At 38.3% G+C, this 15,000-nt stretch overlaps 2 protein-coding genes across 5 annotated transcripts in view; both read left to right on the top strand.

Annotated features, from left to right (window-relative positions):
* Positions 1-3,001, top strand: part of LOC111492104 (U-box domain-containing protein 51-like) — a 4,595-nt gene extending 1,594 nt beyond the window's left edge. For both annotated transcript variants that reach the window (XM_023141302.1, XM_023141303.1), the window contains exons 4-9: positions 1-184; positions 296-602; positions 705-806; positions 999-1,427; positions 1,607-2,374; positions 2,530-3,001. The exon at positions 1-184 is cut by the window's left edge and continues 29 nt beyond it. In XM_023141302.1, coding sequence (XP_022997070.1) covers positions 1-184; positions 296-602; positions 705-806; positions 999-1,427; positions 1,607-2,374; positions 2,530-2,544 — 1,805 coding nt within the window. In that variant the 3' untranslated portion in view covers positions 2,545-3,001. The remainder of the gene's footprint in view (positions 185-295; positions 603-704; positions 807-998; positions 1,428-1,606; positions 2,375-2,529) is intronic.
* Positions 3,002-7,286: 4,285 nt separating this feature from the next.
* On the top strand, positions 7,287-12,915 carry LOC111492145 (eukaryotic initiation factor 4A-15-like). Of its 3 annotated transcripts, none has more exons than XR_002719823.1 (7): positions 7,287-7,483; positions 9,110-9,179; positions 9,369-9,475; positions 9,597-10,027; positions 10,232-10,887; positions 11,594-11,682; positions 12,439-12,915. XR_002719823.1 is itself a non-coding variant. In XM_023141395.1 (5 exons), the coding sequence occupies exons 2-5, from the start codon at positions 9,112-9,114 to the stop codon at positions 10,865-10,867; spliced, it is 1,242 nt and encodes a 413-aa protein (XP_022997163.1). In that variant the 5' UTR covers positions 7,287-7,483; positions 9,110-9,111; the 3' UTR covers positions 10,868-11,254. The 3 variants fall into 3 exon arrangements, 1 of the variants encoding a protein (XP_022997163.1); XR_002719822.1 differs by having other exon boundaries at positions 12,408-12,915; XM_023141395.1 differs by lacking the exons at positions 11,594-11,682; positions 12,439-12,915 and having other exon boundaries at positions 10,232-11,254.
* The last annotated feature ends 2,085 nt before the right edge of the window (positions 12,916-15,000 follow it).

Raw genomic sequence — 15,000 nt, 5'->3', positions numbered from 1 at the left:
GCGTAATAAAAATTGCCCCAGAATTTTGTTCTGTGTACGTAATATCAAAAGGGAAGATAATATCTGCCAGGGCAGCTCTTCGGCCAGTGGCTAATACTGCCATGCCACCGAAACAACCGTCGCCGCTTGGAGTTCAGCCAATTGCTCTACCAGACAGCAGCAGTGAACAAGAAAACGGAGCCAAGTAATACAGTTCTGAGAACTAATATCCTGTTAAAACTCGGATTAGCTTCTGTTTTGATAGAGTGAGTGATATAGTTTTTATAACTTTTGCATTATTATTTGGTAAATCTAGAGGGCAACCAGCGAAGGAAGGATGGAAATATGCAGGTTCAGATAGAATGCTCAACGAAAGAAATGGTGGAAAGCCAGCAAAAGCGTTGACCCGTGAGAGACCGAAAACTTCTCCGTCTAATATATCAATAGAAAACGTAGAGGTTTCGAATCGAGGGCCTAGGTCTTCATTTAGCCGTGATTCAATCTCTGATGACAATCTGTTGAATGCACAGATGCCTTTTGGTTCATTGGACGTGAATGCTCAAAATTTAGATTTCAGTACTATCTCAAATTTGTCAACGGACTCTGCTTCCTCACAATCTACTGTAAGTGCACATTGTTCATTGGCATTTGAAATTTTGTGCTTGTGATAGTTACGTAGTTGCAGTTGTACTGATTTAACATCTCTGCCGACTTCTTTGCTACAGCGGGAACTAGAGGCTGAGATGAAAAGATTGAAGTTGGAATTAAAGCAAACCATGGATATGTATAGCTCAGCCTGTAAAGAGGCAATCTCAGCCAAGAACAAGGTAAATAAACATAAGAACACTCTACTCTATTGATAATGGTTAGTGAATAATGAGTCTTTAGATTGGGTTCTCAACTCTGTGTTGTTTATATCCAACCAATTACTTTGCTAGTAACGTAGAATGATTTGTTGAAGTAAATCTGAAAGGAAAATTTGTAGTTACGTTTAGTTGAAAATTTGTCTTAAAATTCAGGCGAGAGAACTTAGTCAGTGGAAGCAAGATGAGGCACGTAAGTTTGAGGAAGTCAGGCTAGCTGAAGAGGCCGCTCTAGCTATGGCTGAGATGGAGAAAGCCAAGTGCAAAGCTGCCATTGAAGCAGCAGAGGCAGCACAAAAGCTAGCCGAAAGAGAAGCCCAGAGAAGAAAACAGGCTGAAATCAAGGCCAGACGAGAGGCAGAAGAGAAAAAACGAGCATTGTGTGCTTTAGCTCAGAATGACGTCCGATATAGAAAATACACTATAGAGGAGATTGAAGAGTCTACTGAAAGGTTCTCTGAAAAATTGAAGGTTGGAGAAGGTGGATACGGTCCTGTTTATGTAGGCAAGCTTGATCATACAGATGTTGCGATTAAAGTTTTAAGACCCGACGCTGCTCAAGGACGGAAGCAATTCCAGCAAGAGGTACTCTCATATTGTTCTACCGCTGTGCCTAAAATGATCCAGTTCATACTAAACCAATGTGTTAATGGAATTACAAAATTGAAACTTTAAACTCAATTAAAATAAACAAGAATTTGAGGAAGTTCTACTGTTTTTAGTTCATGGATCCATCCAAATTTTCCTTTCTAATCGTTTTGCAGGTGGAGGTCCTTTGTTCTATTAGACATCCAAACATGGTCCTTCTTCTTGGGGCATGCCCCGAGTATGGTTGCTTAGTATATGAGTACATGCAGAATGGGAGCTTAGAAGACAGACTTTTCCGGAGAGGGAATACTCCTCCATTATCTTGGAGACGACGATTCAAAATATCTGCTGAAATTGCTACTGCACTCCTTTTTCTTCACCAAGCAAAGCCAGATCCGCTAGTGCATAGGGACCTTAAACCAGCTAACATTCTCTTGGACCGCAATTTTGTGAGCAAAATCAGTGATGTTGGCCTGGCCCGGTTAGTCCCACCTTCTGTAGTTGATCAAGTCACTCAATATCACCTGACTTCAGCAGCTGGCACATTTTGTTACATTGATCCTGAGTACCAACAAACAGGGAAGTTAACAACGAAATCGGATATTTACTCGTTTGGAATAATGTTACTTCAAATCATTACTGCCAAGCCTCCAATGGGTCTGGCTCACCATGTGCAAAGGGCTATTGAGAAAGAGAGGTTTGATGAGATGCTGGATCCTACAATTCCAGATTGTCCATTGGAGGAGGCTATAAGTTTTGCAAAACTGGCATTGAATTGCGCTGAACTGAGGAAGAGAGACAGGCCAGATCTTGGAACAGTTATAGTTCCAGAGCTCAACAGGTTAAGAGATCTTGGGAGGAGTTCTGACAAACGTGAAAGCCGGAGTCTACTTCTACGCTCTGCTGCATCAAGTTCCAATTCGAGGCCACAGTCATCAAATGAGGTCCACTACTTTTTAAACTGAACTATTGCTTTTAATTTCATGAAATGAGAGAATCAAATTCAACTTAGCAACCATATTCTTTCACATGTCAAAGATACAATGCCTTAGACCTGTTATTTTCAATGATGATCAGTTGTTTTTTGTTCCCAAAACAGGATTCCAACGTATGACAGTTGTGAGGAAAGTTGCTTGATTTAATGACTGCTTACAGAAGGGCTGTGGTGAATAGAATATGAACCTAATGGAGTTCTTCATTTGAATGTGGAATAAGCCGAAGGATCAGTAATGTGAACAAACCTGTCTCTTCAAGAAACCTTCATACATGTATCTGAAGATTCTGGTTGATGTTTGCAACAGATAATAAAGTTATAGCTGATCCCATCAAGAGCTAAAACTCATCAGTTCAGGAGTAAAGCAGCTGATTCCACATGTTATATTGGATTTTACATCATTCCATAACAAAAAGAACACCATTGTAAATTCTTAACAACTTTTCATTATTCTCAAGTCATGCAGGTCAAAATCGTCCGTTTACTTGTATTCATCGCATGTTGTCGTGGCATTATCGACTGGAACATAACACAAACTTATAGTTTATACTAAATCAACGACTCCTTTGATGTTTTATGCATCTGCTTCAAGTTCAGTCAATACTTAGTGTAACAAGCCAAGCTCACCGCTAGTAGATATTGTCCGCTTTGACCCGTTACATATTGTCAGCTAGAGAGAGGTTTCCACACCCTTATAAGAAATGTTTCGTTCTCTTCTCCAACCGATGTGGGAACTCACAATATTTGTTATAGTGAGCTTGGGCTGTTACAAATAATTTCAGGTTCAGTCACCGGATGATGCGAGACATTAGTCGGAGTATGGTTAGACTCTCTTAAAAATCTTGAGAGGAATCTCGAAAGGGAAAGCCCAAAGAGGAAAATATCTTCTAACGGTGATCTTAGTATCTGGTTTGTGGTCTCACTTTTGCAGAGTTGATTTATAGCTTTGGACTGATTCTGTTGAGAATTTATGATTATGGGTCTCGGTTCTTGAATCATTTTGTTGGCTGCCTAACATTGAATTCAGTAGTTGTAATGTATGGAGTTTGTTCGTGATTGTAATGCATTGCTTCTTGTTAGGGGCAACCTTGTTGAAACAGGGAATTTCCAGGAAGGAACCGAGGAGGCAGCCTGGGAAGAACAGTATAAAGCAAGCATGAACAGAAGGGGAATAATCTACATAAACATTGATTATGCTTTCAGAAAGGTTAGAAACAAGCTTTGCTTGGGATTACTGTTTGTTTTTACATTTTAATCTTTAATTTTGTCATTAGAGGAAAAAAGATATACTTTTTAAGCTTCATCCATGGAGAATTTCTCCAAAACCCTTCATTTCTCTTCCCTTTTCATTATTCTGATCTTTCATCTCTCCGGGGGCGGCGGCGGAGTCGGAGTCGAGATGGTGCCTCCGGTTAGCCTTCTCTGTATCAGTTCTTGCCCCGTCATATACACGCCGCCGCCACCCCCGCCGCGCCAACGGTGTCGTATATGTTTGTTTGGGATGTAGAATTTTAAAAACTATTCCTTTTTAAAGTTTTGGATCCGAGCTCGAGGTGCCAAATGACTTCATTCGTGCATTAGATTGAGACACTTTTAGACCTGACCTAAATTTTTCAATTCAAACAACTCTAGTTAAATAATGAATCTAACTCCACCTAACTCAACTCAACCGTAAATATATGTATATATATATAATTGTATAGTAAACAAAACATATATTTTAAATTATCGAATATTATCTCTGTCCCTAGCCCATTTAACTAACTGATAAAATGGGGATTGTTCCCAGGTCTCTACGAGTTGGTTAAATGGACATCTCTAGTTTTACACACCGATACACAATGACTTCTTTTCCCTCTAGCTCTCGTTTTTCATGGTTAATACCACGACTTGGATTTGCACGTACGTCTTCTCTTTAGTCGTTTTACATAGCTCTTGATCTGGGCATCCGTGGTTCCGATCACGATCAAACTCCATTCCTAAAAGAAAAATAAGAACAAAATGAAAGGTTACATAGCTCAAAAAACCAACAAAGAAAAACCAAAAGAAAGGAGGAGTTGGGGTGACAGAGAGATAGAGAGCACACAGAGCTTCAAGCATAGTCTCTCTCGAAAGAACTATGTGTGCTCCCTCTCTTCTGTCACCTCCTAATTCCTTTTTCAATAATATTTCATGCAAATAAAATAATAATAACAACAACAACAACGAGCAAGAAAAAGAGCTATGTTAATATCGTTCGGTTTTTTCGTTTTTTAAAACGAATAAATAAAAACGAAATTTTAGCTAATTTTGATGCTTTCTTCTCTCTTGAATCTTCGTTTTCGACCTCACTTCTCTGATCGTGATAATCTTTTTTAACTGTTGCATACCAATTTAGGAAACCCGACCTCAAGGAGGTTTATATACACAAAATTTTCAAATGTGAAAGCGAGATATCAACTCGATCACGTATAGAATAAAGAGAAGAAATAAAGGAAGGAGACTTTTATTTCCCTTTTCTCAGTTTATCCCTCATATTCATGCAAAATTCTCTATGGATTTTGTCTATATTTTTTTTTTAATATTGTCGTAAATAATATTCTCTGTCATGTTTTAAAACTTTTAAGAAATTTCATTAATACCTTTTTAATTTTTATAAAAAAAAATATTTATTTTATTAATGTATATCAAACGTAATAATTTTTCGAAATTATTTTTTTTTTTTTTTATAAAAATTAGATTATTGAACCCATTAAAAATTATTAAATATAAAATTAAATTAAGTAGTTAATATGCAATTTTAGAGTTGATTTAAAATTTTAATTTAAAAAAAATAGGAATATTTTCTAGAAGGCTAGCTAAAAAAATAGATTCTTAATTTATTATTTCACTTATAAAAGCATCCCCCGGTATATATGCCTTTAATTTAAATTATCCAGAGGCATATATTCTTTTTATATTATTATTTTAATTTAAATATTATATTTTTATATATTAGTGAAGAATATTTTGACCATGTTTCCACTAATTTCAACAAATTAATTATTTAATGAATTTTGGGATTTTTACTTAGTTTAGAGTATCCAATTTGAGTTTATTACAACATTTATTAATTGTTTTTTTAATTATAAAATAATAAATAATATATATATATTTTTCGTTCAATAAAATTTCAGTAAAATTGTGATGAAATGATAAGAGATGGACATCAAAACCGTTCACCCAAGTATAGCTTTGTCGATAATATTTGCTCGAATTCGAGTAATGGCTACAAGGGAGAGAAAATGGAAACTATACCCAATAAAAAATAGAAATTAAATCAAGTACTCCTCCAAAATAACTGATATAGACCGTCCATTTGATGTTGATATCCACTTTAAAATAACTGATATAGACCATCCATCTAATGCTGATATCCACTTCGACTAAAACTGAACTCAACCAAAGTATAGATTATCATTCATTCGAATTAAAATAATTGCTAACACGTAAATCAAATCAATAGCTTAGCCTAAGTTTAATACTCTAACGACGAATTAATAGCTAAGCCGAGTTTTCCTAATTGGGGAGTGATGAGAAAAGGTATTACTTTAGATTCCATTCCAAGCAAAAAGGGGTATGAAGTTTGAAGGAATTAATACCCAATAATTTGTGGATAGGAAAGAGTAAAGTTCCCACTTAGCCTCACCATTTATAAGATATGCATATCATATCTATTATCCCTTTTTTTTCTTCTCCTCCTTTCTATTCTTGCCATTGTGAGCTATGCAATCTAATCCAATTCTTAGGGGATCTAAATAGGTCGATTCCAAATGAAGCGTTTATATCGATATGGTCGACTCAAATGGGATCTAGTCTGTTTGACATTTGATGAAACGGCCTAGTTTAGTTGGATCAGGGGCTCTTTTGTTCGTCTCTATCTCTAAATGGGTATAGACTCTTCACGTAATGGGAGATTAGATTCGTTCACTTGTGTTACTACTATCACTACGAAAAGATATGGTCTTGATGCTCTTACTTGTAAGAGCCTAATCTCACTGCTAACAGATATTGTTCGGTTTAGCTTCTTACATATCGTCATTAACCTCACGATTTTAAAAGACGTCTACTAAGGAGAAGTTTCCACACCCTTATAAAACATGCTTCATTTTCCATTCCACCCTCCCTTGGGGACCCAACATCCTCACCGGCACACTGCCAAATGGGAACAGCTCAAGCCCACCACTAGAAGATAATGTCTGTTTTAGTCAATTATGTATGGTCGTCAACCAAACGCATTTTAAAACCATGAGGCTAATGAGGAGAAATCTCTCAATGTCCCAAGGTTTATTTTCTGAAAAAATGGCCCAACCAAATGGGCCGGGGCCCATGTTTATTTTCTGAAAGTTGGCCTGGGCATGTGAAGCACGTGGGACAAATAAATGGGCCTGGGCCCATATTTATTTTCTGAAAATTGGCCTGGGCATGGGAAGCACGTGGGATAAATAAATGGGCCTGGGCCCATGTTTATTTTCTGAAAATTGGCCGGGCATGGGAAGCACGTGGGATAAATAAATGGGCCTGGGCCCATGTTTATTTTCTGAAAATTGGCCGGGCATGGGAAGCACGTGGGATAAATAAATGGGACTGGGCCCATGTTTATTTTCTGAAAATTGGCCGGGCATGGGAAGCACGTGGGACAAATAAATGGGCCTGGGCCCATGTTTATTTTCTAAAAATTGGCCTGGGCATGGGAAGCACGTGGGATAAATAAATGGGCCTGGGCCCATGTTTATTTTCTGAAAATTGTCCCATTGCATTGTACCAAATGGGTCAGCCCAGGCCGTTTCTACGGGTCACGAAACAAACAAAAACAATACAGTGCAACGGAATGGAGAATTGGAAAAAACGAGAACTTTTAATCATTCAATCAATACCATCCTCTCTCTTCTGTGACGTGACGTGACGTTCTTGGAACTCCTCCGGTAACCCGTTCGTACAGAGATCCGAGGAGTTTGGAAAATTTTCAATCTCTGATTTTTCTGTTCACTCTGTTCCTCCTAAATCTTCCGCCTCCTCGATTTATCGCCCTCGCATTCAGGTGCTTTTACGCTCTTTTTCGTTTCCATTTGATTTTCTTTCACCCTTTTGCTTGTATGTTATTTACTCCAATTTCTCTGTCATGGTCGTCGGATTTTCTTCTCTACGATCCGCCATTGGTGCTCCCTTGTCGGGGAAAGTTTAGTTATTAATTAAAGCGATCTCTGTAACTTGGAGGCTGTACTGTATATTGTGCGACTGAGAAAGGGCTCGCAGCAAGCTTCATGAATTGGGATCCATGTTTATGTATTTGTTTTGATTTGAATTGGTTGTATTTATGTCGTGCACTGACACGTTCTCACGTTGAGTTAGAGTACTTGTGGAATGAAAGAGATGGATTGGTTAAATCAAGAATGATTAACTCGAGAGTTCGTTCAGATGGCTTTGGCGGTTAACATATCATTTTACTTTGTAAGGTGACAGGTTCCTCGTTTATAAAATATATGGATCGAGTTTAACGATTTCACTATTGGATCACTATTTGAATTAGTTATTTTTTGAACTTTATATGTGAGATCCCACGTTGGTTGGAGAGAACGAAACATTACTTGTAAGGGTATGGAGAGGTTGATGAAGCATTACTTGTTATGGTGTGGAAATGTTGATGGCAATACGTAATAGGCCAAAACGGACAATATCGGCTAGTGGTGGGCTTGGGCTATAAGGGTGTGGAAATACCCAGTGTCTCGCTATTACAAATGGTATCAGAGCGAGACACTGGGTGGTATGCCAATGAAGATGCTGGCCCCCAAAGGTGGTGTATTGTGAGATCCCACATCGGTTGGAGAAGGGAACGAAACATTTCTTATAAGGGTGTGGAAACCTCTCCCTAGCATATGCGTTTTAAAACCGTAAGGCCGACGACAATACGTAACGGACCAAAGCGGACAATATCTATTAGCTGTGGGCTTGTGCTCTTATAGCTTACATTTAGCTGCCTTTTAATCCTTGTACATGCTGTGGTTCTCTCCCCTTTGATATGATGACGAAGTGTTGTATTAATACCTGAGGGATAACATTTGAATTATGTACCTGGCATTGGTTGTCAATCCACGTTTTACTTAGTTGACTATATGAAGGTCATATGAAGGTTTGGAATACTTTTATACCCTCCATACCCATTACCCACCAATTTGTTATATATATATATAATTCACACCATACATTCCTTCCACCTTGTTTATTACTTGCAGTTGCAGCAGGTACGTGAAGGAGAGCTTTCCTTTGTATTTTATTTTCTTGGACCTTTACTGTGTTAGATGGAGTACTGTAGCTCATTACTTGGTTGAGAATCGTACTTCTTCCATACGACATCAACAAGAATCCAGTAGCATTTTATGCTTATGTCCTTTAATTTTTGTTATCTTGTTGTTGCTCGAGACATACGAATTGATTATCTGGATTTTTATCAATTCATGAATCTGATCTAAAGCCCAAACTATCTATTTTGATCATTTGGTTTTCCAGGACAAAGACATTATTTCATAAATATAATTTCCCTATATTATTCTGATGTTTGAAGGCATTTGGACATTGTTGTTGAGTGTGTGTCCATGGATCTACATCTAGTTTTTTCTCCTTGTGTAAGGAATGATGATGATCTAATTAGATTTGTATTTGTTCCCAGATATGGCTGGTATGGCAGCTGAAGGATCCCAATTTGATGCACGTCAATTTGATTCCAAGATGAATGATTTGTGAGTTCTCTCTCCCCTTCCCGTCCCAATTGATTGTCAGATTGGTGCTGTATACATTAACCGTCTCGGTCTTTTAAGCACTTCAGTCGTCCTTTCCCCTAACTCAACTCGACCATAGTTCATCTTTTATGACACTCGGACGAACCCTTAACACTTCTTTTTCCACTTTAAAACTTGGCTTTGTTGTAGGCTTGGGGGAGATGGCCAAGACTTTTTCACCTCATATGATGAAGTCTATGAGAGTTTTGATTCCATGGGTTTGCAGGAGAATCTCTTAAGAGGAATATATGCTTATGGTATACATACTTTCTTCCTTTTCCTCCTCCATCACTTTTCTGGTTTCTACTTTTCTAAGTGTGAGCTTGTAGCCTGTGGCCCTGAACCATAGTCTAATCTAGTTCTGGGTCCAAATTATAGGTTTTGAGAAGCCTTCTGCAATTCAGCAAAGAGGTATTGTTCCATTCTGTAAGGGACTTGATGTTATCCAACAGGCACAATCTGGAACTGGAAAAACAGCCACTTTCTGCTCTGGAATTTTGCAGCAGCTAGATTATGGCCTAGTTGATTGCCAGGCATTAGTTCTTGCACCCACCCGAGAACTGGCACAACAGATTGAAAAGGTAATGCGTGCATTAGGTGATTATCTTGGTGTCAAGGTCCATGCTTGTGTTGGTGGAACCAGTGTTCGCGAAGATCAACGCATTCTCTCAAGTGGTGTCCATGTTGTTGTTGGCACCCCTGGTCGTGTGTTCGATATGCTGCGGAGGCAGTCACTTCGCCCCGATCACATTAAGATGTTTGTGCTGGATGAAGCTGATGAAATGCTTTCACGAGGGTTCAAGGATCAGGTCTTTTTATTTCTCATCCACCATATCTCTTTCTGATTTTCTTTTCTTTTTCCCAATTTCTTGGTGTTAGGTTTGAAGTCCTAAGTGTTCCATCTGCATTTAGCATACAAAATTTTAAGACAACGTGAAATCTTTTTTTGTTTGCCTCTGTTTATTCTTTTGGTATTTTTCTCCCCTAATTGCTTTGGTTTCAATATATTGCAGATTTACGATATTTTCCAGCTTCTTCCTCCAAAGATTCAGGTTGGGGTTTTCTCTGCTACAATGCCCCCTGAAGCTCTCGAGATAACAAGGAAATTTATGAATAAACCCGTGAGAATTTTGGTGAAACGTGATGAGCTCACCCTTGAGGGTATCAAGCAATTCTATGTCAACGTCAATAAAGAAGAGTGGAAACTCGAGACTCTTTGCGACCTTTATGAAACTCTTGCAATTACCCAGAGTGTCATTTTTGTGAATACCAGGCGCAAAGTTGATTGGCTGACCGATAAGATGCGCAGCCGTGACCACACTGTTTCTGCCACACATGGAGACATGGACCAAAACACTAGAGATATCATCATGCGGGAGTTTCGATCTGGTTCATCCCGTGTTCTCATTACTACTGATCTCTTGGCTAGGGGAATCGATGTCCAACAAGTTTCCCTCGTCATAAATTTTGATCTTCCTACTCAGCCAGAGAATTACCTCCATCGAATCGGTCGTAGTGGACGATTTGGAAGGAAGGGTGTTGCCATCAATTTTGTGACCACAGAGGATGAAAGAATGCTGTTTGACATCCAAAAGTTCTACAATGTCATGGTCGAGGAGCTGCCAGCAAACGTTGCCGATCTCATTTGATGCAGTTCTAATTCAGCCAGGTAGAAATGGCTTTAGTTTTGTCTCTGTTTTATTTCCTTTTTTTTTCTCTTGGTAGTTGAGTTGCCTTTTGGGTTGGGGGGAGTCGACCTTCGTACGGATGAACTTGCCCCGGTATGCTGCATTCGGGTTTGGGCGTTGTTTGTGGCACTCTCTTCTGAGAGTACAAAAGAATACAATGTTGCAAATTTTGTCACAAAGTCTGTTTCTGTATTACGAGTCCAAGCAAGGGGCAGGCATTGCACATCTGCCTGCTGTTACTTGTATTATTGATTTGAACTTCTGTCTTGTGTTTGTCAGAAAGGAATGTAATTATACAGAATGATGAGTATTTGATCATGCATTATAAATTGTGACTTGTTTCAGCCATGTTTTTCAATTATTGAGCAGCGTTGAATCTTTAATATTGTACAGTTTTTTGACACGGTATACGCTGGAAACGCCACGTGTGATGTTTTTATTGGATTAAACACATTAGTTGGTCCAAGAAACTAACAGAAACTAATAGAAACAATCCACAAATTAGATAAGATGAAAAAGAAACAAAACAAGTTACCTTAAACATCGTGAAAGATAAGATAAACAAATTGTTCTGTTCTTGATTAAAGATTGTCTGTGGCTTTGATTTCCAAGAAACAGAAACACAGATCTGTGTCTTGTTTATATCTGGTGTTAACGTTTGAACTTGTCTGGTTGCTGCTGAATCAGGATCATTGAACATGTCTTCCACGGATTAAATGGATTCTCTATACTTGACTCGACTCGACTCTGAGCTGGAATGTTGGAAAAGAAAGAAGGTAAGTTCGATAACTATCTCTTTTCATGGTCGCAACACAAGTTGAGTTCGTTCGTGTTCTATGTCTACAGTTATATTAGTCTCGTTTGCGAGTGAAATACTTCTGATTCGAAGAGTTGACTTTGAAGTTAACCTCCCCGGTTACAAGATTTAGACGTTTCATACCCATTTCGTAAATGTTTATAGATTATAAAATAGTTTTGGTCTATCTATTTTAACTAGGTTTTTAGATCAATAATGACTTAGTTCGAGAGGTTAATATATAAAACGATATATTTCTTATAGTTTAAATTTGTAGCTTCTTTAGCTTCTATCATGAATATAGTCACTCAATTGTTAGCTTCTATCATGAATATAGTCATTGAATCGATAGCTTCCATCGTGAATATAGTCACTAAATCGTTAGCTTCTATCATGAATATAGTCACTGAATCGTTAGCTTCACTGAATCGTTACGGACTTTAAACTTCGTTGACTAAATTGTTACAAATTTAAACCTAAGAACACACCTCGTGTGTATGCAATAAAAGAATACATTTGGGAGAGCATAAATTCCAAAAGTCAGTTTCTTCCACCCAAGAAAACATTATAAAATTGAAGTTTCCCCAAAAGCCAACCCATCTTCCTCCTTATTGCTCCCACGTTTTCAGAACTCCCAATCTCTTCTTCTTCTTCCTCCTCTTCCTCCTCCTCCTCCTCCTCCTCCTCCTCCATGGATGATGACAGAAGAGGTTCTTACGGAAGCTCGTCGATGCAGATTGAGAGCTATTACGGGCCACCGAAGAGCCAGATTCCTGGGAAACAAGACAAAAGAAGTTCTGGATCTTCTTCAAAATCATTCAAATTTTCAGATCCTGAGTTTCAAAGGAAGAAAAGGGTTGCCAGTTACAAGATGTACTCTGTTGAAGGCAAGATGAAAGGCTCCTTCAGAAAGAGCTTCAGATGGCTCAAGGATAAGTACACCCAAATGCTTTATGGCTGGTGGTGAGTTTCTTATGGAAGATCCAACAAATTCTGTATCTGGGATGATTTCCATTCGATTAAATAGTCTTCTTTTTGTGATTTTTTCTGGGAAATTTCTGTTCATGTTCTTCATTGTTCATCATTGTTCATCATCTGATCTGTTTGTTTTGGTTGGATACTCTTTTGGGAGTTATGAATGTTGAAATGTTGAAATGTAAACAAGTGAATCAGTCAAACTTTGCAAATAAAAGCTATCTTTTTTCTCTTTTCATTTCGTTTCATTCTTTGAATCAGTCAATAGTGTTTGATATCAAATCATATGGAGATGATAGTATTATTTTGTTCTATGCCCACTGTTCTTCTCAGCCACTCATTTTGTTAAATGAATATGAACAAAATTATAGCAAAAAATCATGATTGATCAAGAAAAGGAAACATAGTTTTCAAAAATCTATTGGAATTGTAAATGAACTTAAGGTTGGTTTGATAACTCATTTACTGGTTTTGCTTTGTTGGGGTCTTTCTTATGCTCGACTTACAATATTGACCCTTCTCCGGTTCATCAACTTTCACTTCATTATGTGCTTCTAGACATGTCGAGCTCTACATATTCTTGTACACGCTCGAATTATTACAAGGATTACTTTAGAATTCGAGAGAGCTATTGGGCTTGAGACCATAACCATGTAGTTAGGTAGGGACAATCAATCCACCAAAGAAGACAAAATCTGTGCTAATCCTCAGCCCGAAATAAGTACCTCACCTCACTTACAATGAAGCAGTTGGTACCATCGTTCACTATTCTTGATGATAACTCAGAAAACTAGCGCTCAGAAACATAGGGGACGTTAGTTTTCTATTAAATTTTGAAAACTAGAGTTAGTTCACTTTCATTGTTCACCTGTTCACCTCACTTAAATATTGATTTTGATTTTAAATATGTTTTTAACTAGAGTTGTTTGTTCATATCCTTAAATATTTGGGTTGAATTAGTTCCGGTTGTTGGAATTATCTATTTATTTTCTACCATTGATTCAAGATTTACAACTCAGCTTCAACATATTTCATGTCATCGTCGTGTTCATGGTCGTGTTCATGGTCGTGTTCATGTCCTAAATTTTATTTTAAAAATGACGGGTCATTGACCATACTGTGTTGTAACCGCTTCTTAACTCTCCACATAGAATTTACAAGTAACGAACTACTTATTTTAACTTTAGAAAAAGAAATACATATAATTTTGGTGGATCAAATTGGTTGGGCAGAAAAGAAGCAAAAACTTTGTTTCTCTCCCATTTTCCCCTGTATTTTCGCCTTCTTTTATTGTGAAAACAGACCAAAAAAACAGAGCCAAAAACGCCAAAAAAAACTCATCCAATCTCTTCTTCTTCATCATCCTCCTTTCAATTCCTCATTTCCTTGCAGAAACTAATCAATTTCTGCCATTGTTTTTCGATTTTCCAGCTCGAAGTAGACAAAAAACAAGACAAAATAAAAAAACAGAGCATCCCAAAATGAACAGATGAAAACAGAGCTCCTCTGTTGGGTTTCATTTTCCTCTGTTTTTTTTAATGTTTTAGTCATGGTGAGAAGCTTTCCGACGGATGAGAACCCGCTAATTCATCCGGCGATTTCCCTCTCCCTTCTAGCGGCTGGGATGGCAGCCGCCATCGCTATGATCACCACGTTATGCGGTGACCGATCCCGGAAAACACCCACAGCCTCTGAAGCTTCATCTCCAACCGCCGCAGACAACAAACCAGGCGAGAACGCTTCCCCGACGGTGAACCCATCCGGCGGAGAAACAGGAAACGACGGCGACGAACAGGGTGTGAAAGAACTTCCCCTACCTCCGAAAATGCAACAGCTCGGGAGTGCGAGCCCGCCGACGCAAATTTCTAAATCGGCTTCGGAAAGGAAATTAACCCATATGAAAAGTATGAGCGTTAATGTTCCGAGAAGCCTGTCGGTGGCGAGGCACAATTTAGACGATGGGCGGCATAAGAAAAAGGATAAGATTAAAGGGGAAGATTCGATTTGGACGAAGACCATAATTTTAGGGGAGAAATGCAAAGTTACAGATGAAGAAGATGGGATTATTTATGAAGGAAAAGGGAAGAAGATATCGGCGTATCACCCGAGAGCTCCGAGTTCGATGTCGGCGTCGATTTCCAGGCAAGGATCCGCCATTGATGCGGAAACTCTGCCCAGCCCAGAAGATAAGTAGATCGGAGAAGGCGATTCGTGGGCTGTGTTTGAAAATCATTGGCTAATGGAATTTGAATTTGTAAAGAATTGTTATTGTGTTTGGTTACTCTGTAGAGGAATCTTTCTTTTTTTTTTTTTTTTTTTTTTT

The sequence above is a fragment of the Cucurbita maxima genome, unplaced genomic scaffold (genome assembly GCF_002738345.1).
Source record: "Cucurbita maxima cultivar Rimu unplaced genomic scaffold, Cmax_1.0 Cma_Scf00017, whole genome shotgun sequence".
In the NCBI taxonomy this organism is placed as follows: Eukaryota; Viridiplantae; Streptophyta; class Magnoliopsida; order Cucurbitales; family Cucurbitaceae; genus Cucurbita; species Cucurbita maxima.
This window is presented reverse-complemented; position numbering and strand designations above follow the sequence as displayed.

Coding starts and splice junctions, on each gene's coding strand:
- LOC111492145 (XM_023141395.1), top strand. CDS start 9,112: ATGGCTGGTATGGCAGCTGAAGGATCCCAATTTGATGCACGTCAATTT. Junction 9,476..9,596: donor AAGAGGAATATATGCTTATG/GTATACATACTT, acceptor TCCAAATTATAG/GTTTTGAGAAGCCTTCTGCA. Junction 10,028..10,231: donor CACGAGGGTTCAAGGATCAG/GTCTTTTTATTT, acceptor AATATATTGCAG/ATTTACGATATTTTCCAGCT.